This window comes from Chiloscyllium plagiosum, chromosome 7 (genome assembly GCF_004010195.1).
Source record: "Chiloscyllium plagiosum isolate BGI_BamShark_2017 chromosome 7, ASM401019v2, whole genome shotgun sequence".
In the NCBI taxonomy this organism is placed as follows: Eukaryota; Metazoa; Chordata; class Chondrichthyes; order Orectolobiformes; family Hemiscylliidae; genus Chiloscyllium; species Chiloscyllium plagiosum.
In genome coordinates, this window is record NC_057716.1 from 72,913,276 (window position 1) to 72,935,685 (window position 22,410).

Below are 22,410 nucleotides of genomic sequence, written 5' to 3' on the forward strand. Positions count from 1 at the left end.
CCAGAGGATGTGGTGGAGGCTGGTACAAATGCAACATTAAAGAGGCATTTGGATGGGTATATGAATAGGAAGGGTTTGGAGGGATATGGGCCGGGCGCTGGCAGGTGGGACTAGATTGGGTTGGGATATCTGGTCGGCATGGACGGGTTGGATCGAAGGGTCTGTTTCCATGCTGTACATCTCTATGACTCTATGACTCTAAATCATGTTTATGTGATCGGGGACGTTGAACTTGGAAAACAAACAGTTTATCCTGAAATCAGTTTATCCATATTCATATCCTGACAATTGAATTACATTTTTACCTAACAGATGCCGACTATTGTGGTGAATAATTTGTTTCACCTCTACGAAATAAGAAAAATAGAATGGGGATCGTACAGAACTCTCATGGAATTAGGTGGAACAGTATTGATGTTCTCACCAGTCATGGAACAAGAGAATTGAAAGATAAAGGTCACAAAAATTGTCCTCACAAATAGGTGTCACTAGAGCCTGCAGATGTTCCTGAACAGATACTGGGGAGTCTTCTGGCACTTGGACCTCTCAGTCTCTGGTATAGGGTAAACAAAGAAAAGTAATTTTGTGTTAAAACGATTGACAGGTGGAGGTGACCAGTCTGACTAATTGGATAGTGGTCCTGTACTTATTGGTTAGAAAGGTTCATGCACACGATTGACATTTGGTAAATTAACTGTCCCTAGGAATAAATTATAATAATGAATGCTTGGAGACAGGGAGTAGTCCATCTTCAGATGAAAGAAGGATCAGGGAAGATGGAGGAAACTTGAGGGTAGAGCTCCCTAATACTTCAGTTAGAGAGCTGTATGCTCCCATCACAAGTTAATCAGATGATCACACTTGATGATAACCAATTATTTGTCCTCAGGGATTAGTGAGCTGTTCTAAAGTGTCACAGGTCACATTCATTTCCTGGCTAGTGAACTAATGCATAATTTCTAAACTGCTGCTTCTTCATAAACTCCATTTCAAAGAGTCTTCAGCATTTTAATCAAGCACTTCTGGCCTGGAAAGTTTACTAAATTCCTTCCAACGAGGTAACCTCTTTTTTACAGTTCTAACCTAGCTTCTCCCTTTCTCAGGAGCAACTGTTTTATACATCCAGTTTCAGCCACAATTCTTCCAGAATTCCATAAACAAATTGAAACAAATACTTTCCTTTGCCCCTCATTACACTCTGTACCATAGACAGTCTGGCTGAGAAAACAGGCATGTCTGGAGTGAAAAATAGAATGGGTATTATAGAAGTGTGCAACTGAGATTACAAGTATAATCTTGACAGGTTTTCTAAAGAGATTCAAGAGGTTAAGTTAAATACTGTTTACAGAAAGTTAGCATTCTGTGCAGATGTGTGTTTCTTACAGATAGATTAAAACATACAAGTTAAGAATACAGGTCAATAAGTTGCAAAAGGAAAGTGATTAAATTAGATTCCCTACATTTTGGAAACAGGCCCTTCGGCCCAACATGTCCACACCCAGACCCATTCCCCTATCCTATATTTACCCCTGATTGATTCACCTAACACTATGGGCAATTTAGGATGGCCAATTCACCTGACCCGTACATCTTTGGATTGTGGGAGGAAACTGGAGCACCCGCAGGAAACCCATGCAGACATAGAGAGAATGTGCAAACTCCACACAAACAGCTGCCCAAAGCAGGGATTGAACCTGGGTACCTGGTGCTGTGAGGCAGCAGTGCTAACCACTGAGCCACCGTGCCACCCCAAATGGTTGGGAGGAGTTCTTTACTTTCCAACACAGTCAGTTACACTGGGAACAAGCTGTGGTCTGCCTGGTGCCTTGTATATGCTTAATAAAACCTCTCTACTTTTATATGACACTCCCTTTGAAATAAAACATTCAAGCTAGTAGGGTAAAGTGTGCCTTAAAAAGGAATTGAACTGAAGTTGTATCGCTGTGAAAAGACTTTTCAGTTTGTCTTCTTTTTTATCAGAAAAATATTAAGAATATAATTTATGTAATGTGACTCAATTGCCTTCATTTTTAGAAGTTTTGTTCTAATCCTTTGTAAAACAAGCTGGCAAATTAATCCTTTCTACTGACAACTAATTCCTTTAGAATTTACCACACATCATTTGTGTTGCTAAACATTCATTTTGGACATGATTAAATTCTGAATTTATAAATTTACAAATATAATGAGACATTATTAACACATTGTGCTCGTAACCAGAGTCACAGTAAATTTGTGTGTGTGTGTGTGTGTGTGTGTGTGTTTTTAGCAGGTTTCCAGGATCACATAGGTAGAATGAAATAATGCAAAGGAGGACCCATGGATATAGAAAATTCAAGGACATATCTACAGACATATATTTGGACTAAAGGCTCTGCCTTCCCAAAGCTTGAGACTGCAGACACTCTTGAAGCAATAACGGAGTTTTCTAGCTCCCTATGTACCCCAGTTGCCAACATGAAGTAAACAAAATAAGTGACTTCGCACTAATGTTTTGGCAGAGAACATGTGACCATAATTTGGGAACCAATACTGTATTTATTGGTTAGAAAGGTTCAAACAAATAATTAAAACAGGATAAATCACCAGACAGAGTGGCTTCCAAATGCAAGGTTGTATTCCTCTTAAAATGGATAAGTGTATATAATATTTGCTTGCCAATCATTTTATGTGATAACATGCATCTTTTAATTTTATCCTTTGTGTCTACCTATTTTAATTGAGCCTTCTGACAAGGAAAGTCAGGACACTATAAAAGCAAAACAAAGATACAATATGGTAAAGATTAGTGGGAAGCCAGAGGATTGGGAAGTCTTTCCCAATCAGCAGAGGACAACTAAAAAGGCAATAAAGGGAGAGGAGATGAAATATGAGGGTAAGGTCGCTACTAATATAAAAGAAGATTTCAAGAGTTTATTTCAGAAATAAAGAAGGTAAGAGAGAGGCAAGAATGGACATTGGACTGCTGCAAATGAGGCTGGAGAAGTAGTAATGGAGAACAAAGAAATGGTACAGGAACTGAATAGGTACTTTGTATTAGTTTTTATGGTGGAAGATACCAATAGTATACCAGAACTTCAAAAGTCAGCAGGCAGCGGTGAGTGTAGTTGCCTCACCAAGGAGAAGGTGCTGGGAAGCTAAAAGGTCTAAAGGTGGATAAATCACCTGAACCAGATAAACTACACCTCAGAGTTCTGAAGGAGATAGCTGAGGCGATTGTAAAGGTATAGATGGTGGTCTGTCAGGAATCACTGGAGTCAGGGATGTTGTCCCTGATTAGCCACTGATTAGTGGCTAATGTAACACTTCAGTTTAAGAAGGGAGGGAGGCAGGAAATTATAGGCAGGTGAGCCTGACCTCGGTCTTCGGTGAAAGGTTAGAGTCCATGAATAAAGATGTGATTATGGAGAACTTGGAAGTCAGCATGAGTCAGCACAGTTTTGTCAAAGGGAGGTCATGCCTGACAAATCTCTTAGAATTGTTTAAGGAGGTAACAGGGAGAAAGTGAGGACTGCACATGCTGGAAATCAGAGTCGAGAGTATGGTGCTGGAAAAACACAGCACGTCAGGCAGCATCCGAGGAGCAGGAGAATCAACATTTCAGACATAAGCTCTTCATTAGGGCTTATGCTCGAAACATCGATTCTCCTGCTCCTCAGATGCTGCCTGGCCTGCTGTACTATTCCAGCACCACACACTCGACTAAGGAGGTAACAAGCAAGCTAAACAAAGGAGAGCCAATGGGTGTGATCTATTTGGATTTCCAGGTGAATTTTGGCAAGATACTGCACAGAAGCTGCTAAATAAGAGCCCATTATGCTAGGAGAAAGGATAAAGAATTGGCTGACTGACCAAAGGCAGCTAATGGGGACAAATTGAGTCATTTTCAGGGTGGCAGCTGGTGACTAGTGGAGTTACAGAGATGTCAGTGTTGGGACAACAACTATTCACATTATACATTAATGATCTAGTTGAAGCAATGGAGGGCATTGTTGCTTAGTTTGCAGATGAAAAAGATAGGTGGAGGGACAGGTAGTGTTCAGGAAGTGGGGAGACTCTAGAAAGACTTGGGCAGGTTAAGAGAGTGGGCAAAGATATTGCAGATGGAATACAATGTGGGAAAATATGAGGTTATACACATTGGTTGGAAGAGTAAAGGTATAGACTGTTTTCTAAATGGGAAAACGTTTTCATGAATCTCAAGCATAAAGGAACTGACTAGTTCAGGATTCTCTTAAGGTTAACACACATTATATCAGCCATGATCGAGTGGTGGAGTAGACTTGATGGTCTAATTCTGCTCCTATATCTGAAGGTCTTTTCACTTCCAAAGAAATTGATTTCTTACTAGCATATAGTTTCATGGGAGGTCAATTAGCTCAGTTAGCTCGATGGTTGGTTTGTCACAATAAGTGATGTCAGTAGTTTGGGTTCAGTTTCTGAACTGGCCAAGGTGACCAGGAAAGACTTTTCTTGTCAACCCCTCTCCTTGCCTGAGGCATGGTGATCATCACGTTAAGCTGTCACCAGTTGTCTCTCTCTAATGAGAGAGCAGCCGTATGGTCTGGGAAGATTGTGGTGGTTTATAGTTTCATGGATAATAGTTATTTTAAGGCAATTGTTATTCATGAAACTTTATGCTACTAGTCAGAATTCTAACCAATCTATCTTTACTTCTTGATTCAGGGAATCAATTGTCCAGTTCCCTCGGGTTGATTTGATCTGGTTAAGACCAGCTGCTCTCATACAATTTTAGGGCTTGATCTGCAGTCTTTCAATTTTTTCATTTTCCAGCTAATGTTGACTCTTCTTGCTTCATTTAGCACAATGGGATTGTAATGGATGTTAATTTCTCTTGAAAAATCATTTTTAAATTATTTAAAGCAATGTCCATTTTCTCATTTGATATTTTCTTAATAATAGAAAATTAGCTTAGAATTTGTAATGCAATTTTCACTTATTTTGGTAGTCTGCATGTTGTAATGCACCTTTTGATCAGCAGGCTGAGTATAACTTTGCAGTACAGCCTACTATACTTGTATTGATAGTGATCATGGTTTCAAAAGATAAAAGATGAACAACAAAGACAATGATGTATGCTATACAATTATGTAAATTCATGTCATATAAACAGTAAGATCGAAAGCTCAAGACAGAGCAAGGTGCTGTGCAGCCTTGAATCTAATTTAACATAAAAGGTTAGTGTCGAATGCTTTTGTTGTATTTATTTCATAGTTCTCTGTGTACAGGTATATTTCTACAGTGGGTTCAGCTTTAATGCTATTTTTGAACTAAATTCTAAGTTTATGGGCATTGCTTCTGTATGCTCACACACACTACTTTCATTTTAGTATTTATCAGTCTTTCTCTCGACCTGCTCATTAGAGTATAACATTATTAATTTTTCTAACATTAATACACCAATGTACTGACTGTAATTCCACATATACAAATCTTGTTAACAAACCATATCAATGCACTTTGACTGCACTGTAGGATCAAGTCTGGAACTTTCTTCCTGATATAGAAACAAATTTCATCTCTGAGCCTTTAATTTGTAATAGTGGGTGGAGCCTAAAAGGGCCTGAGCAACATGGGCTATGGTGGAATATGTGGCAGAATTGGATGGGAGGTTCACTGAGGATCGTCTTGACATTTGAATAAGGAGTAGAGTATGGCAGCGCTCCCAGGGAGGAAGAGGACAGCTTACCCAGCCCTGCAAGAGTCCGAACAGTTTGCCCACACCACTGGGATACAGGGACTGGCCCAGTAATGAGACCTTGGTAAACAGACGTTGGGTTTCTGGCAATTCTAGAGGTTTTAAAATCACTAGTATTAATGTGTGCAGCGTTAAATCAACTAAGTGATGTGTCTCCATGTTGGATTACCTGGCCAGTGTCAAAGAGGACCTCCTGTTCCAGTAGGAGTGAGGAATACTGCACTTCAGCAGTTACAGGAAATGGTCGAGCTTGGGGCCCCTGGGCCTTCGATTTGGAAGTGGTAGGTGGGCACCTCCTTGAACAGAAACTAATTAACATACATGCCCTGGTGGTAAAGAATGAGTGGCTGGCCATCCTGCACCAACTCCCACAGCTGTTGGTGAAATCCAGGCCAGTTATTCTGGCCAGACACTTCAACTGTATCATCAATGAGGGTGGATGATCCGGAGGTGCTGATGGTGAACTGAACTCCAGAAACAGTTAAAGACGCCAACCTGCACAATGTCTTCAGCAGCCCTGCAGATAGAGTGCAATGTAGATACAGATGGTCGCAGCCAGACAGACCTATCCGCTTAAGGATAGATTTCTTGTTTGTGTCCTGTACATTCTCAGTCAAATCCACCATCATCAAGCTGGTATTCTTCTCTGATCACTGCCTCCTGCTGGCTGACTGTCACCTACAGGACAATCAGCAAACTGGCAAGGGTACATGGAAGCTGAATGTTGATCCCAGGAAACATCGAGGAACTCAAAAGTAATTAAGTTGGAGAACCGTGAAACCCCTCTTTGAGTGTCCAGCAGATTGGTGGGAAACAGTCGAGGGGAATATCAAGAGGCTATTTATTATCAAAGATCTTCAGAAGACAAGAGAGATGGGGAAAGCTTTCAAAACTCCAGAGAAGTATGCAAACCTGTTCCTGCTGCAGTCAATGGAGGATCTCCATGAGGTGCAGAGCCAGCAAGCTGTAATCTTTGCCTTAGAGGCCCTCAAGGTAAACTTCCGGTCCTGGGTCTGCTCTGTGAAGGAGAACAAGACATGCTCGCTTTTCTTCTTCCAGAAATTGTACCGAGAAAGCTCTGTGATCAGCAGCCTGAAGGAAGAAGATATCTCGGTAAAGTATTCTCAGTCTGACATCCTGAGGATCGGCAAATACTTTTATGCCATTCTGTATAACACAAAGTCCACTGATCATGTCCTCCCAATTGTTCCTGTCCTCTATCATGGCAGTCTGAGATGACAGCATGTGGGAAAGGCTGGACCAGCCATTATCTCTAGATGAACTGACTAAGGCCCTCGAGTCCTTTGAAAAGAATAAAACTCCCTGAAGCGACGGCTTACTGGCTGCATTATATTCTGCTCTGTGAGACTTGATTGGCCAGGACCTGCTGGAGGTATACAAAGTGTGCTTCTGGGAGGTACCATGTGCAAATCCATGAGGAAAGGTATTATCACTCTCATCTACAAGCAGAAGAGGGAGAGGGAGGAAACCAATTTCACTGTTGACTACAAAATCCTGTCTAAGGTCATTGCCACTTGGGTCAGGTCTGCTCAGAGATTGGTGATTTTCCTGATTAAACCTGTGCTGTACTGGGCAGGAAGATCTCTGAGAGCCTCAGCCTCCTCAGAGATATGTCTGCTTATGTGTAGGACAGGGAGTGGATACCTGCCTCATCAGACTGGACCAAGAAAAGGCCTTTGACAGGATATCATACACTTAAATGAGAGATATGCTATCCAAAATGGGCGTTGTGGAGGGTTTCTGCAATTGAATCTGACTGCTGAATACCAACTTCAGTAATGCAGTCTCAATTAATAGGTGGGAATTAGAAAGCTTCCCAGTCAAATTCGGAGTCAGGCAGGGCAACCCACTTTCTCCTGCCTTGTTTGTGTGTTGTATAGAATCTTTTGTCAAGTCCACCAGGAAGAATATGAGCCTGAGAGGGGTTACTATTCCAGGCAATGGAGGTCTGCGGCTCAAGGACTCCCAGTACATGGATGACGTCGCTGTTTTCTACTGCCATTGTGTAGACTCACGAACATCGGCGACCAGTTTGAACTGGCATTGGGTGCCAAAATAAATCGAGGCAAGAGTGAGGCCATGTTCTTTGGGAATTGGGCTGATTGATCCTTTGTCCCCTTTCCCCCTCAGGACAGATTACCTGAAGGTGCAGGGTATTTGGGTTGGAGGGGCTGTGGCCTGCGCCAAAATTTGGGCGGAGCATGTCGCCAAAGTGACGAAGAACTAGGCAGATGGGAACACTGCTCTCTCTCTCCATTGTGGGTAAAATCCTGGTCCTCAAGTGTGAGGTACTCTGTGTTGATGTATGTGCCTCAAGTCTGGCCTATTCCCTGAACTTGTGCTGCTTCAGTCACCTGAGCCATCTTTTATTTGGAAGTCACAGATGGACCAGATCCAAAGAGACACCATGTATAAAGTGCTGGACAAAGGAAGAAATAAAGTACTCAATGCCTTCACTCTGATGGCTGCCTTTGTGTGAGGCTGCATCAAGCTGTGTGTAGACCCTTGGGACGTAAACATCAAGTGTCACTACTTGTCCCTGGTGTTACAAAGGATAAGGCTGGCCTTGCTACCTTGGAATGCTCCAAGTAGTTGGACAAACCTGTATCACCTATCCCTCGTGGAGAAATTTGTGAAGAAAAACACCTTTGATCATAGAATCCATATAATATGGAAGCAGGCCATTTGGCCTGTCAAGTCCATACAGAGCTTCCAAGGAACATCCCACCCAACCCAACCCCTGCATTTCCTATGGCTAACCCACCTAGCCTACATATCCCTGGGTACTATGGGCAAATTAGCATGGCCAATCCACCTAACCTGTACATCTTTGAACTGTGGGAGGAAACCAGAGCACCTGGAGGAAACCTATACAGACACAGGAAGTACATGCAAACTCCACATAGACAGTTGCCCCGAGGGTGGAATCGAACTCAGGTGCTAGGTGCTATGAGGCAGTAGTGCTAACCATAAGTCTATCAGGCAGTATTCACAAGGCTCAGTGGTTAGCTCTGCTGCCTCACAGCACCAGGACCCAGGTTCGATTCCAGTCTTGGGCAACTATCTGTGTGGAGTTTGCACATTCTCCCCATGTCTGCGTGGGTTTCCTGCAGATGCTCCAGTTTCCTCCCACAATCCAAAGATGTGCAGGTCAGGTGAATTGGCCATGCTAAATTGCCCATAGTGTTAGACAATTAGTCAAGGGTAAATGTAGGGTAGGGGAATGGGTCTAGGTGGGTTACTCTTCGGAGGGTCGTGTTGGGCCAAGGGGCCTGTTTCCATAATGTAGGGAATCTAATCTAATCAAACATGGAAAACAGTGTGGGTATCTTGCGAATTCTGTGCTGCTGTGCTGTTTAGCACAGATACAAAGCAAGCAAGCTTGTCATAGTTGTCAGTAGGCCTCAGTCAAGTCAAGGGGGATACCCTTCACTCAGGGATCCAGGGACAGTAAGTCCAGGTAGCCTTTGATACCAGTCCAAGGGTATGGAAATAGTCAGCGTCAGGATACTGTCCACATAAGGGTTGACAAGCTGAATGTCAGGCAGTCCCCTACTCATCTTGACTCTCTGCCCGAGCAGAAGCTGTATTTCTTACGACATTAAATAGAGACAAGTTTTAAGGGAGCGAGTTTTGAGAAGATTTGTAGCTCAGGTTGAGGTTCTGGATGTAGATTTGCTCGCTGAGCTGGAAGATTCATGTTCAGATGTTTCATCACCATTATGGTAACATCTTCAGTGAGTTTCCCAACGAAGCATTCCTGCTTTTTGTTTATATGTTTGGGTTTCTTTGGGTTGGTGATGTCATTTCTTGTTCTTTTTCTCAGGGGGTGGTAATTCGGGTCCAAGTCAATGTGTTTGTTGATAGAGTTCCGCTTGGAATGTCATGCTTCTAGGAATTCTCGTGCATGTCTCTATTTGGCTTGTCCTAGGATGGATGTGTTGTCCCAGTCGAAGTGGTGTCCTTCCTCATTTGTATGTAAGGATATTAGTGAGAGAGGGTCATGTCGTTTTGTGGCTAGTTGATGCTCATGTATCCTGGTGGCTAGTTTTCTGCCTGTTTGTCCAGTCCTTGCACGGTATTTTGTAAATGACATTATTTTTGCTTGCTGTCTGTACAGGGTCTTTCAAGTCCATTGGCTGCTGTTTTAGTCTGTTGGTGGGTTTGTGGGCTACCATGATGCCAAGGGGTCTGAGTAGTCTGGCAGTCATTTCCGAGATGTCTTTGATATAAGGGAGAGTGGCTAGGGTTTCTGGATGTCTTTTGTCTGCTTGCTCGAGTTTTTTGCTGAGAAATGTGCGGACTGTGTTCATTGGGTACCTGTTCTTTTTGAATACACTGTATAGGTGATTTTCCTCTGCTCTGTGTAGTTCCTCTGTGCTGCAATGTATGGTGGCTCATTGGAATAATGTTCTGAAGCAGCTATGTTTGTGGATGTTGGGATGATTGCTTCTGTAGTTCAATATTTGGTCCGTATGTGTTGTTTTTCTGTAGACTCTGATTTGAAGTTCCCCGTTGGCTGTTCACTCTACTGTGACATCTAGGAATGGCAGTTTGTTGTTGTTTTCCTCCTCTTTAGAGAATTTTATGCCAGTAAGGGTATTATTGATGGTCTTGAAGGTTTCCTCTAATTTGTTTCAAACCAGCGTCTACAGGAAAACAACAAATATGGACCAAATATTGAACTACTACTACCACTACTCATAAAACATTTAATCTAATCAACATCTATGAGGTCTCTTTTTTTAGGTTCATAAGAAAAGCCTATTGAACTTGTCTTGCAATTCAATGCAATCAAGACTAATCACACACATCAGTGCCTTTTAATCATCTCTTCCCCAAAATCCTGTATACATTGGTAATCAGAAATCTTTCAAACTCCACCTTAAACACACCCTGAGTCTCTCTAAGTTTCAGCCTATACAGCCGTCTGCAGTTGAGAATTCCAAAGGTGCACAGCTCTCAATGATCGAGAATTCCAAAGGTGCGCGCCTGTCTGTAGTAGAGAATTCCAAAAGTGCTCAACCCTCAGTGGTAGAGATTTCCAAAAGTGCTCAACTCTCAGTGGTAGAGAATTCCAAAAGTGCACAGCCCTCTGTAGTAGAGAATTCCAAAGGTGCACAACCCTCTGTAGTAGAGAATTCCAGAGGTGCACAGCACTCTGTGGTAGAGAATTCCAAAGATGGACAGCCCTCTGTCGTAGACAATTCCAAAGGTGCACAGCCGTCAGTGGTAGAGAATTCCAAAGGTGCACAGACCTCTTTGGTAGAGAATTGCCAATGTGCACGTCCCTCTGGGTAGAGAATTCCAAATGTACACACCCCTCTGTAGTAGAGAATTCCAAGGGTGCCCAGCCCTCTGTGGTAGAGAATTCCAAAGGTGCACAACCGTCTGTAGGAGAGAATTCCAAAGGTGCACAACCCTCTGTGGTAGAGAATTCAAAAGGTGCACACCCCACTGTAGTGAAGTATTCCAAAGGTGCACAGCCTCTGTGGTAGAGAATTCCAAAGGTGCACAACCCTCTGTGGTACAGAATTCCAAAGGTGCACAGCCCTCTGTTGTACAGAATTCCAAAGGTGCACAGCCCTCTGTGGTAGAGAATTCCAAAGGTGCACAGCCCTCTGTTGTACAGAATTCCAAAGGTGCACACTCATCTGTGGTAGAGAATTCCAAAGGTGCACAGCCCTGTGTAGTAGAGAATTCCAGAGGTGCACAACCCTCTCTGTAAAAAAGAAAATTCTCCTCATCTCTGACCTAAGTGACATGTCTCTTGTTTTTAAATTTTGACCTACTTTGTAGACTTTCCAATGAAGGGAAAGATCATACTTGCATGTAATCTGTCCTCCCCTTTAAATATTTTGTAAGTTTCAATGAGATCACCTTTCATTCTTTGAAACTCCAGAGAATACAGGCACAGTTTACCCAACTTTTCTTCATGGGACAGTTCCAACATCCCGGGAACAATCTGATGAACCTTAGTTGCAATAGTTTCTTTTCTAAGACAGGGAGATCAAAGCTGCCCCCTTTGAAAATTTCATTTGTAAATAAAAGGTCATAGAGTCATAGAGATGTACAGCATGGAAACAGACCCTTCGGTCCAACCCATCCATGCCAACCAGAAGGTATACTGAGGCTTATTCAAAAAAGCCTCCTTGTTGTGTTTTCTACCTGAATGCAAGTGCTACATGATTATTCAGCAAGCCACGCAAATAAATTGATTTTCTGCAATGGGTAGGGCATGATGACAGACCCTTGGTCTGCCTCAATTAAATATGGATCAAACCCTGTGCAAAATTTGTTCCACATGTTGTATAGCCAATTAAAATAACTGGTCCCTGTTTGGAAAATGTCAGTCTGCATCAAAATATTTCAGTGCATGTTGTATAAAAATGCCACCTGACTTTTCCTTAAAAGCTTACCCATTTCAGCTGGTGGAAAGGCAGTGTGCCAAGCGAAATGGATCGGGGAGACCACCTGCCTTTGACAATGCCACAGCTTTCCTCCAATTCCAATTCACCGAGCACAGTCTTTGAATAAAATAACAGGCAACAACTGGCTAAGTATCCCCAAGATTTTGTGTTTTCATCTATTTGTTATCCTGTAATCTACCCATAACTTAAAGTTGGAGGTATTGACCTTGTATGGTGCCCCACAGATGAGAAGAAATGAAGACCGTGAAAAGCCACAACTAAGTGCAATTCTGCAGTACTGGGATCATTTGCATTACATTGAGGCTACAATTTCTGAGCATAAACAGGTAGTTTTTCTGCAACCTACTGAAGATTTTAAGTCCATAGTGAAATAGTAAATAGTGAAAAAGAGCCACACACGATTGCAGTCACGTAAGTGCTGCCAAAGTGTGCCACCAACATTCTTGAATGATATATTGACTGCTTCACAGCTATCAGCAAGCTGAGAGATATTCAATGCAATCTGTATGTAGACCCATTGTATGCCGAAGTTTACATCAGTGCTGCCAAATATCATTTCACATTGGAATGCAGACAGAGAAGGAATGTCAGCACTTACTTGACTTTTGATATTAATAAGAAAGCTTGGGATGAGCCTACCTTTGAGTCTCACTCATTCACATTGCCAGAAATCCAAAAGTGAGAATCAGATTAGAATCTATGATTGATCTGCAAACACTAAACCATTCAATACAAGAAAGATACTGACATTGACAATCAATGATAATATAGAGAAAGTGAATGACGATAAACGTTTCACTAAAATTGGTTAAGTTATTGGCTACCATTGAATTGAGGTTGCAGAAGAAACAAGGTATCTTATTCTATTCTATATTCTCAATTTTGGAGTCAGTCAGCAGCTGTATTATATCAGCAAATGACTTAATCTGCACTTCAAGAACTTGGGCACACAATGCCAGTGATGCCATTCGCAAATACCATTGTACTGAAAATGATGTTAAGGCACATCCACATGCATGCCTACAATGTCTTAGGTAATGCAAATACATGTCAAATAAAGTGTTTGGTCAATGAAAGCAAAAGTGAATTGTTTGGTCATGTGTTCAGTGATGAAGGAGTATCACCCAATCCATGGAAAATTGAAGCCATTGCAAAACCCATGGATTGTGGAGGAAGTCCAAAGTTTGTTTACTGTAATCACATCATTCCTGGCCTCACTATCTTATCTGACCCTTTGTGTTTCAACAAAAGAGACCACTAAGTGGAAGTGGATTAAATTACACAAACATGCTGTGTACTAGGTCAATCACTACCAGTCCGTCTCTCTCTAATGAGAGAGCAGCCGTATGGTTCAGTAAGACTATGGTAACACAACAACAACACTCGATCAAAGGATGGTTGTCAGCAAGTTACAAAAACAATTATTTACTGGGAAAAAATGCTCAGCTAGTCATAAATACAAGTCTGGTGGTTTTAGATTTAGATTAGATTACAGTGTGGAAACAGGCCCTTCGGCCCAACAAGTCCACACCGACCTGCCGAAGCGCAACCCACCCAGACCCATTCCCCCACATTTACCCCTTCACCTTACACTACGGGCAATTTACCATGGCCAATTCACCTAACCTGTACATTTTTGGATTATAGAAGGAAACCGGAGCACTCAGAGGAAACCCACGCAGACACGGGGAGAATGTGCAAACTCCACACAGAGAGTCGCCTGAGGCAGGAAATGAACCCGGGTCTCTGGCGCTGTGAGGCTGTAGTGCTAACCACTGTGCCACTGTGATCTGTTTTTGTGCAGAAAGACAAGATACAGAACCCATCAATCATTATGATGGCAAGCAGAATGCTATCACCTAAATAACAACATTATTCTCAAACAGAGGAGTTCTCTTAATCACATGAGGAATCTTACTATTTCATTTCCACTGGTATGGAAGCTAATTTGAAGTAATAGCTGATCACAGGCATCTTAGTAGGCTTATTCAACAAACCATCTACTTGAATACAGCATTGGTTACATAAATTACAAGTATAAAAATTCTGTGTTGAGTACTAGATAGGCAAGAGAAACCCATTGGAATATCTTTCATGACATCTGTTCCTGACAGTCCTGTTGGTCATGAGGAAATGTTTGATGAACAATATTGAACTTTATAAACCAAAACACAATGCCAAAGATGCTAAAACTAGCTGATGCCAACAAAATAGTGTGTGGTATCGCACCTTTGTATAACAAGTATAGAATCTCAAAAACTAGAAAAATGCGGTTGAGAGCAGCTACGAACAAATTCACAGACATAACATTGTCTTCATGATGCTCAAAATAAGCTCTTGTTTTATGTAGCAACTGCATTATCATTCTGCAATCATTTTGAGAACATGTTGTACATCTAGTACGTGAAGGACAACAGGAAATGCCGAAAACAAACAACTCCTTAGGGCAAGGTTTGATGCCTTTGGAACTGACTGCATGGTAGAATGTAAAATCAGTGTGTTTGCCAAAGTAAGCAACTACAATGTTCGATCTTTATTATTTGTTCAAGATGTCTGAATTTTCTCGAGGATCTCAGAATTGAATTTAACTTTGCAGACTTACCCGAAAGTGCAGTTTGACATTTTGCACTACTATGCAAAATGGATCAACCTCCTGTAATTTATTTTCTTATTTTTGAATATGATCATTCTAGTAAATTATTCAGAAACACCTCCAAAGCACATTCTTCCTTTAATAAGGAGTCATGATTTAGAGATGCCGGTGTTGGACTGGGGTGTACAAAGTTAAAAATCACACAACACCAGGTTATAGTCCAACAGATTTAATTGGAAGCACACTAGCTTTCGGAGCGACGCTCCTTCATCAGGTGATAGTGGAGGGCTCAATCCTAACACAGAATTTATAGCAAAAATTTACAGTGTGATGTAACTGAAATTATACATTGAAAAATTGATTGTCTGTTAAGCCTTTCATCTGTTAGAATACAGTGATAGTTTCACTTCTTTCATGTGTAAATCACAAAACTTTTTTTTTAAAGTTGCATTCTCAGGTTAGCTGTTAACAATGTGATAGCTAAACAATATGTTGTCTAGCTATCACCATTGTTAACAGCTAACCCGAGAATGCAACTTTTAAAAAAAAAAGTTTTGTGATTTACACCTGAAAGAAGTGAAACTATCACTGTATTCTAACAGATGAAAGGCTTAACAGACAATCAATTTTTCAATGTATAATTTCAGTTACATCACACTGTAAATTTTTGCTATAAATTCTGTGTTAGGATTGAGCCCTCCACTATCACCTGATGAAGGAGCGTTGCTCCGAAAGCTAGTGTGCTTCCAATTAAACCTGTTGGACTATAACCTGGTGTTGTGTGATTTTAACTTTAATAAGGAGGGTCAGCATACATGTATAGTTGTTGAAATTGTACTTTTGTTCTTCCATCCGAATAATCTGAATAATAATATGTCTCTTGTAATTGTGGCCTGCTGGTTGTCCCTTTAATTTTCCATCTTGCTTCTTGGAATTAGATCAGGCCAATTCTTGGTGCTCTCCAAAGTAACATGTTTGAGATTAAAAAAATCAGTTTATAGAGGATTACTGAAATACAGACTTACCGTGACCTGTGGTACAATATACTGCTCATTATTTGCAGCCCTCTGTAGTAGTACTAACCTACAAGCCATGGAAGCCAGTACTTCGACATTCTCCCATCTATCTTCATATCCCAAGGGTGTACAAATATGGCACATTTTAACTTTTCTGCAGCCTTCAAACAAAAATAATGCAAAGTACTTAGTTTTCCAATTAATAATAATAGGTCAAACAATAATCCATGATTTTCTCCATTGTCAGTTCAAAGCTAATAGAACGCTATCCTTTATTGCAGAGGAATTTAAAAGTAACAATGTTATGCTTCAGTTATAAGGGCATTGATGAGACCACGTTTCAAATACTGTGTGCAGTTTTGGTCTCCTTGTTATTTCATAATGAAACTTGAAAACTGGGAACAAATATGAAGATATGACTCTATGTTTTGTCAAGGTTCGGACCAGTGGAACACTAACCTAATTCATCACTCTGGCATTTCACTTTTGGAAAGAATCAATGGAGTAAATGCTATCATTACAGCGGAGTTCCTTACGGCTGAACAGAAAGCCAGGACTGATACTTCCTTGGAAGGGCAGGATTTTGCCCTTGTGTTTTTGGAGGTTAGACAATTAATTAGTTGTTATCCAACACATTTTACTAGCCAATTAGAATGAGTAACAAATTAATTCGAGCCTCAGCAGGGCCATTGGGAGAGGTGACCACTGCTGCAACTGTGCCTGGAAGAGGAAAGAACATGAAAGTAGGCTGCCCTCCCAGATAAGTGGGCTTGAGGTGGCTTAGGGGAGGAGAGTATTGTCAGACTTGTACTACGTCTCAATATTTCTGAAGCAACCTACTGTCAGACATGTGGAGCTCTCTCATAAAAACAAGGGTGCAGGTTGGCAATCTGCATGAGATTGCCACTCCTTGGAAAAAACAGTCCTTAATCTATTTCCAAAATCTACTCTAGTTTGCATTTAGCAACTATAACTGCATTAAAGATAAGTTTCTTTCACTCTTAGGTAGGGATATACAAACTCCCTGCTTGAGAGACAGCTGCAAAGAATTAATTGGATGGCTTGTTGAATTCATTTTTCTAGCCAGCCTTGCTGACTCAGCTCTGTTGAATTTAGGCCGATATAAATGCAGGTTGCTTTACTAAGTGCACAAAGTCTGTAGCATGAAATCAGCAGTTCATCACTAGGTACATCGAGTTACATTGTGTAAGCTTGGAAACTTGGTGAGTAAAGGAATTTGGTGCTGTGAGGGAGAAAATCCAGGCAAAACAACTGACAGATTTAAAACTAAAAAGACTAAAAAGTAATAAGTAAGTAATAAATAAGTGAGATCAGAGAGAGCAATGAGATGGGTGAGGGAGAGAGGGAGTAATGAGGGGGAAAATGAGAGTACTGATGGTTAGAGAGGGCTGTGAGAGGGGCGATAGTTATTCGCTATTATGTCTAGTCTGCTGTTTAGATAATCAAAGTGTGGCGTCACAGGGAAGCAAGTAATTGGTTGGTGAGCATTTTGCTCATTTCTTTCAAAATTAATTTACATATAAATATTAGGAAGGAAGAGACAAAAAAAGAAAAGTAATTAATTGATTGGTCAGTGACTATCTGCTGTAAGCATTGAATCCAAATAGCTGGATTAATTTATTACATTTAGGACAGATTTGTAAATAGCTGGATAATAGAAAAATTACACACCTCTTAAGTACACACCTTACAGGCACGCTAGAAAGAGCTACTTAGTGAGTAGTTCTATTTCTAGTCTGCAGTTTATAGTAAATAGTCTGAAAGTAAGCGAAGGTTTGGCAAGGTAACTTAACCCATATTCAAGGCTCATCCTGTGGCACGTAAGGACTTCATCATAGAATCCCTACAGTGCAGGGAGAGGCATTTGGCCCATTAAGTCTGCACTAATACTCCAAAGAGTGTTCCACCCAGACCCATACTTATCCACATAATGCAACATCCACCTAGCTTGCACATCAAGGAGCAACTTAGTATGGCCAATCCACTTAATCTGCATACTTTGGGACTATGGGAGAAAACTGGAGCACATGGCAGAAACCCATGCAGACATGGGCAGAATGTGCAAACTCTACACGTATTGTCACCCAAGGCTGGAATTGAACTTGGATCCCAGGTGCTGTGAGATAGCCATGCTAACCACTGAGCCACTGTGTTGCCTGAAAGCTTTGCATGGCTTAGACAAATGTATGTGTATGAAATGTTACGAAATGCAGCAACTAGAACTGAGAACCCAAGTGATGGTGAGAGTCAATGTGGTGCATCTGTGAAACTGAGAAGTATATTGAGGGAAGATAGTGAGGCTCAGGTTAATACCATGCTGATAAAAGGGAAAGTGTGACTGCCAGACAGCCTAGGAATATTAGCCAGGTAGTACAGGATTCTCCTGAGTCCATTACTGAATACTCAATACTGAAGTAGTTCATGTTCAAATGCATCAAGATTTGGACAATATCCAGGCTTGGGCTGATAAGTGGCAAGTAACACCTGTGCGAAACAACTGCCATGCAATGACCATCTCCAATAAGAGATAATCTAGCCACTGCTCCTTGACATTCAGTGGTGCTACTATCACTGAATCCTCTACTCTCAACATCCTTGGGGTTACCATTGACCAGAAAATCAACTGGACTCACTTTACAAATATAATGGCTACAAGAGCACGTAACAGGCTAGTTTCCCATTTAAATATTTACCTCGTGGAATCAGTGGCCTTCATTCTGCAGCAGCAGCGAGATTGAGGAGCCGAATGGGAGCAGTCAAATTGCGCTCTGGGAAGATGAGTGAGCTGATATATTTGGGCAGTGGCTAAACCCGAGACACTATATGTGCAGTGTCTCCCACCCATCTTCTTCCTCTAGCCACGTGCTCCAGTGTTCTCCCATAGTCCCAAAGTATGTGGTGTATTGATAAGGTAAGGCTTTCCTTTTTTATCGTGTGCTGGTAAGTAGTGTGATTGGTAGAAAAAAATTATTTCATTTATCTATTATTTGATATTATAGTTGGACTAAGTTAAGCTTAAGAGTGAAAATGGCAGGAGATCCCAGACTAGTGTTATGCTCCTCCAGCTCAATATGCGAGCTCAGGGATGCTGCTGATCTCCCTGGCTCCTTCACGTGCAGCTGCAGTTCTTGTTGGACCGCATGACGGCTCTGGAGCTGTGAATGGACTCACTTTTGGAGTATCCATGATGCTGAAAGGTCATGGATAGTATGTCTAGCAAATTGGTCACACCGCAGATTAGGATTGCTGAGGGAGAAAGGGAATGGGTGACCAAAAGGCACAGAAAGAGCAGGAAGGCAGTGCAGGTGTCCCTGCGGTCATCTCCCTTCAAAACAGGTATACCTGTTTTGGATACTGTTGGGGAGATGGCACACCAGGGGAAGGCAGCAGTAACCAGGTTCATGGCACTGTAGCTGTCTCTGCTGTGCACAAGGGCGGGAAAAAGAGTGGAAGGCTATAGTGATAAGAGATTCAATTGAAAATGGAGTAGATTGGCGGTTCTGTGGTCAAAACGAGACCCCCAAATGGTATTTTGCCTCCCAGGGGCACGAATCAGCGATGTCTCAGGTCAGCTGCAGGACATTCTAAAGGGGGAAGGCGAACAGCCAGCTGTTGTGGTGCTATAGGCACCAGTGATATAGATATTAATTGGGTCCTACAAGCAGAATTTGGGGAGTTAGGAGCCAAGTTAAAAAGTAGGACCTCAGAGGTAGTAATGTCAGAATTGCTATCAGTACCACATGCTAGTCAGAGAAATGAAAGAACAGGCAGGATGAATGAGTGGCTTGAGAGATGGTGCAAGAGGGAGGGCTTCAGAATTTTGGGACATTGGGACTGGTTCTGGAGGAGGTGGCCCTATTACAAATTGGACGGCCTATACCTGGACAGGACTAGAACCAATGTCCTAGGGGGTGCTTTTGCTAGCACAGTTGGGAAGATTTAAATTAATGGGTGGCACAGTGGCTCAGTGGTTAGCACTGCTGCCTCACAGCGCCAGGGACCCAGGTTCGATTCCCAGCTTGGGTGACTGTGTGGAGTTTGCACATTCTCCCCGTATCTGCTTGCATTCCCTATGGGTGCTCTGGTTTCCTCCCACAATCCAAAAGATGAGTATTGAGTACAGGAGTTGGGAGGTCATGTTGCGGCTGTACAGGACATTGGTTAGGCCACTGTTGGAATATTGTGTGCAGTTCTGGTCTCCTTCCTATCAGAAAGATGTTGTGAAACTTGAAAGGGTTCAGAAAAGATTTACAAGGATGTTACCAGGGTTGGAGGATTTGAGCTATAGGGAGAGGCTGAACAGGCTGGAGCTTTTTTCCCTGGAGCATCGGAGGCTGAGGGGTGACCTTATTGAAGTTTACAAAATTATGAGGGACATGGATAGGGTAAATAAGCAAAGTCTTTTCCCTGGTGTCAGGGAGTCCAGAACTAGAGGGCATAGGTTTAGGGTGAGAGGGGAAAGATATAAAAGAAACCTAAGGGGCAACATTTTCACACAGAGGGTGGTATGGGTATGGAATGAGCTGCCAGAGGGAGTGGTGGAGGCTGGTACAGTTGCAACATTTAAGAGGCATTTGGATGGGTATATGAATAGGAAGGGTTTGGAGGGATATGGGCCAGGTCAGTGGGACTAGATTGGGTTGGGATATCTGGTCGGCATGGACGGATTGGACCGAAGGTTCTGTTTCCATGCTGTACACCTCTATGACTCTATGACTCTATGTGCAGGTCAGGTGAATTGGCCATGCTAAATTGCCCATAGTGTTATGTGCATTAGTCAGGGATAAATGTGGGAGATGGGTCTGGATGAGTTACTCTTCGGAGGGTCGGTTGTGGACTTGTTGGGCCAAAGGGCCTGTTTCCACACTATAGGGAATCTAATCTAATCTAATCTAATGTTGGTGGGGGATGGGAACCAAATGAATAGGTCAGTGGACAGTAAGGGGGTAGTAACTAAAGCCTGTAAGGAACTAGAAAATGAAGTCAGCATGACTAAGGGGAAAAGTAGGCAGGGAGCAGATGATGAACACAAAGGGACAGGTGATCTGAGGTGCATTTGGTTTAATGTGAGAAGTGTAGTAAGTAAGGCAGATGAATTTAGGGCTTGGATTAATACCTGGGAGTATGATGTTATTGCTATTACTGAGACTTGGAAGGGTAAGATTGGCTACTAAATATCCCAGGATATAGATGCTTTAGATGGGATTGAGAGGGAGGTAAAAGGGGTGGAGGAATTGCATTACTGGTCAGAGAGGATATCACAGCGGGCACGATGGAGGACTTGAGCTGTGAGGCAATATGGGCAGAGCTCAGAAATAGGAAGGGTGCGATTACTACAGGCCTTCCTACATTGAGTATGAGATAAAAGTACAAATATGTAAATAGATTATGGAAAGATGTAGGAGCAACAGGGTGGTGATGATCGGAGATTTTAGTTTTCCCAACATTGACTGGGATTCACTTAGTGTTAGAGGTTTAGATGGAACAGAATTTGTCATGAGCATCCAGGAGGGTTTTATAGAGCAGAATGTAAATAGTCCAACTCAGGAAGGGACCATACTGGACCTGGTGCTGAGGAATGAGCCTGGCCCGGTGGTTGAAGTTTCAGTCAGGGATTACTTTGGGAATAGTGATCACAGTTCCATAAGTTTTAGAATACTCATGGACTAAGAAAAGAGTGGTCCTAAAGGAAGAGTGCTAAACTGGAGGAAGGCTAACTATGGCAAAATTTGGCAGGAGCTGGGAAACATGGATTAAAAGCAGCTGTTTGAGGGTAAATCCACATGATGTGTGGGAGGCATTTAAAGAGAGGTTGGTTAGAGTTCAAGACAGAGATGTCCCTGTGAAAATGAGGGATAGAAATGGCAATATTAAGAAACCAAGGATGACAGGTGAAATTATGAGACTAGCTAAGAGGAAAAAGGTCTAGGCAACTAAAAACAGATGAAGCTTTGGAAGAATATTGGGACCAATCTGAAACAAGGAATTAAGAGGGCTAAAAGGGGTGATGAAATATCTTTAGCAAACAGGGGTAAGGAAAATCACAAAGCCTTTTATTCATTTCTAAGCAGCAAGAGGATAACTAGAGAAAGGGTTGGATCACTGAAGGACAAAGGAGGGAAGTTATGCACGGAGTCAGAGAAAATGGGTGAGATTCTTAATGAGTACTTTGAGTCAGTATTCATCGAGGAGAGAGAAATGACGGATGTTGAACTTAGGGATAGATGTTTGATTACTCTAGGCCAAGTTGGCGTAAGGAGGGAGGAAGTGTTGGCTATTCTAAAAGGCCTACTTGTGGAACGTTTCAGAGAACACCTCTGAGACACCTGGACCAACCAACCCAACCACCCCGTGGCTCAATACTTCAACTCCCCCTCCCACTCCACCAAGGACATGCAGGTCCTTGGCCTCCTCCATCGCCAGACCATAGCAACATGATGGCTGGAGGAAGAGTGCCTCATCTTCCGCCTAGGAACCCTCCAACCACAAGGGATGAACTCAGATTTCTCCAGTTTCCTCATTTCCCCTCCCCCCACCTTGTCTCAGTTCCAACCCTCAAACTCAGCACCACCTTCCTAACCTGCAATCTTCTTCCTGACCTCTCCGCCC

At 42.2% G+C, this 22,410-nt stretch overlaps 1 protein-coding gene across 2 annotated transcripts in view; it reads right to left on the reverse strand.

Annotated features, from left to right (window-relative positions):
• Positions 1-22,410, reverse strand: part of acmsd (aminocarboxymuconate semialdehyde decarboxylase) — a 59,935-nt gene that overhangs the window by 14,881 nt on the left and 22,644 nt on the right. For both annotated transcript variants that reach the window (XM_043694053.1, XM_043694054.1), the window contains one exon: positions 15,848-15,941. In XM_043694053.1, the coding sequence (XP_043549988.1) occupies positions 15,848-15,941 (94 nt within the window). The remainder of the gene's footprint in view (positions 1-15,847; positions 15,942-22,410) is intronic.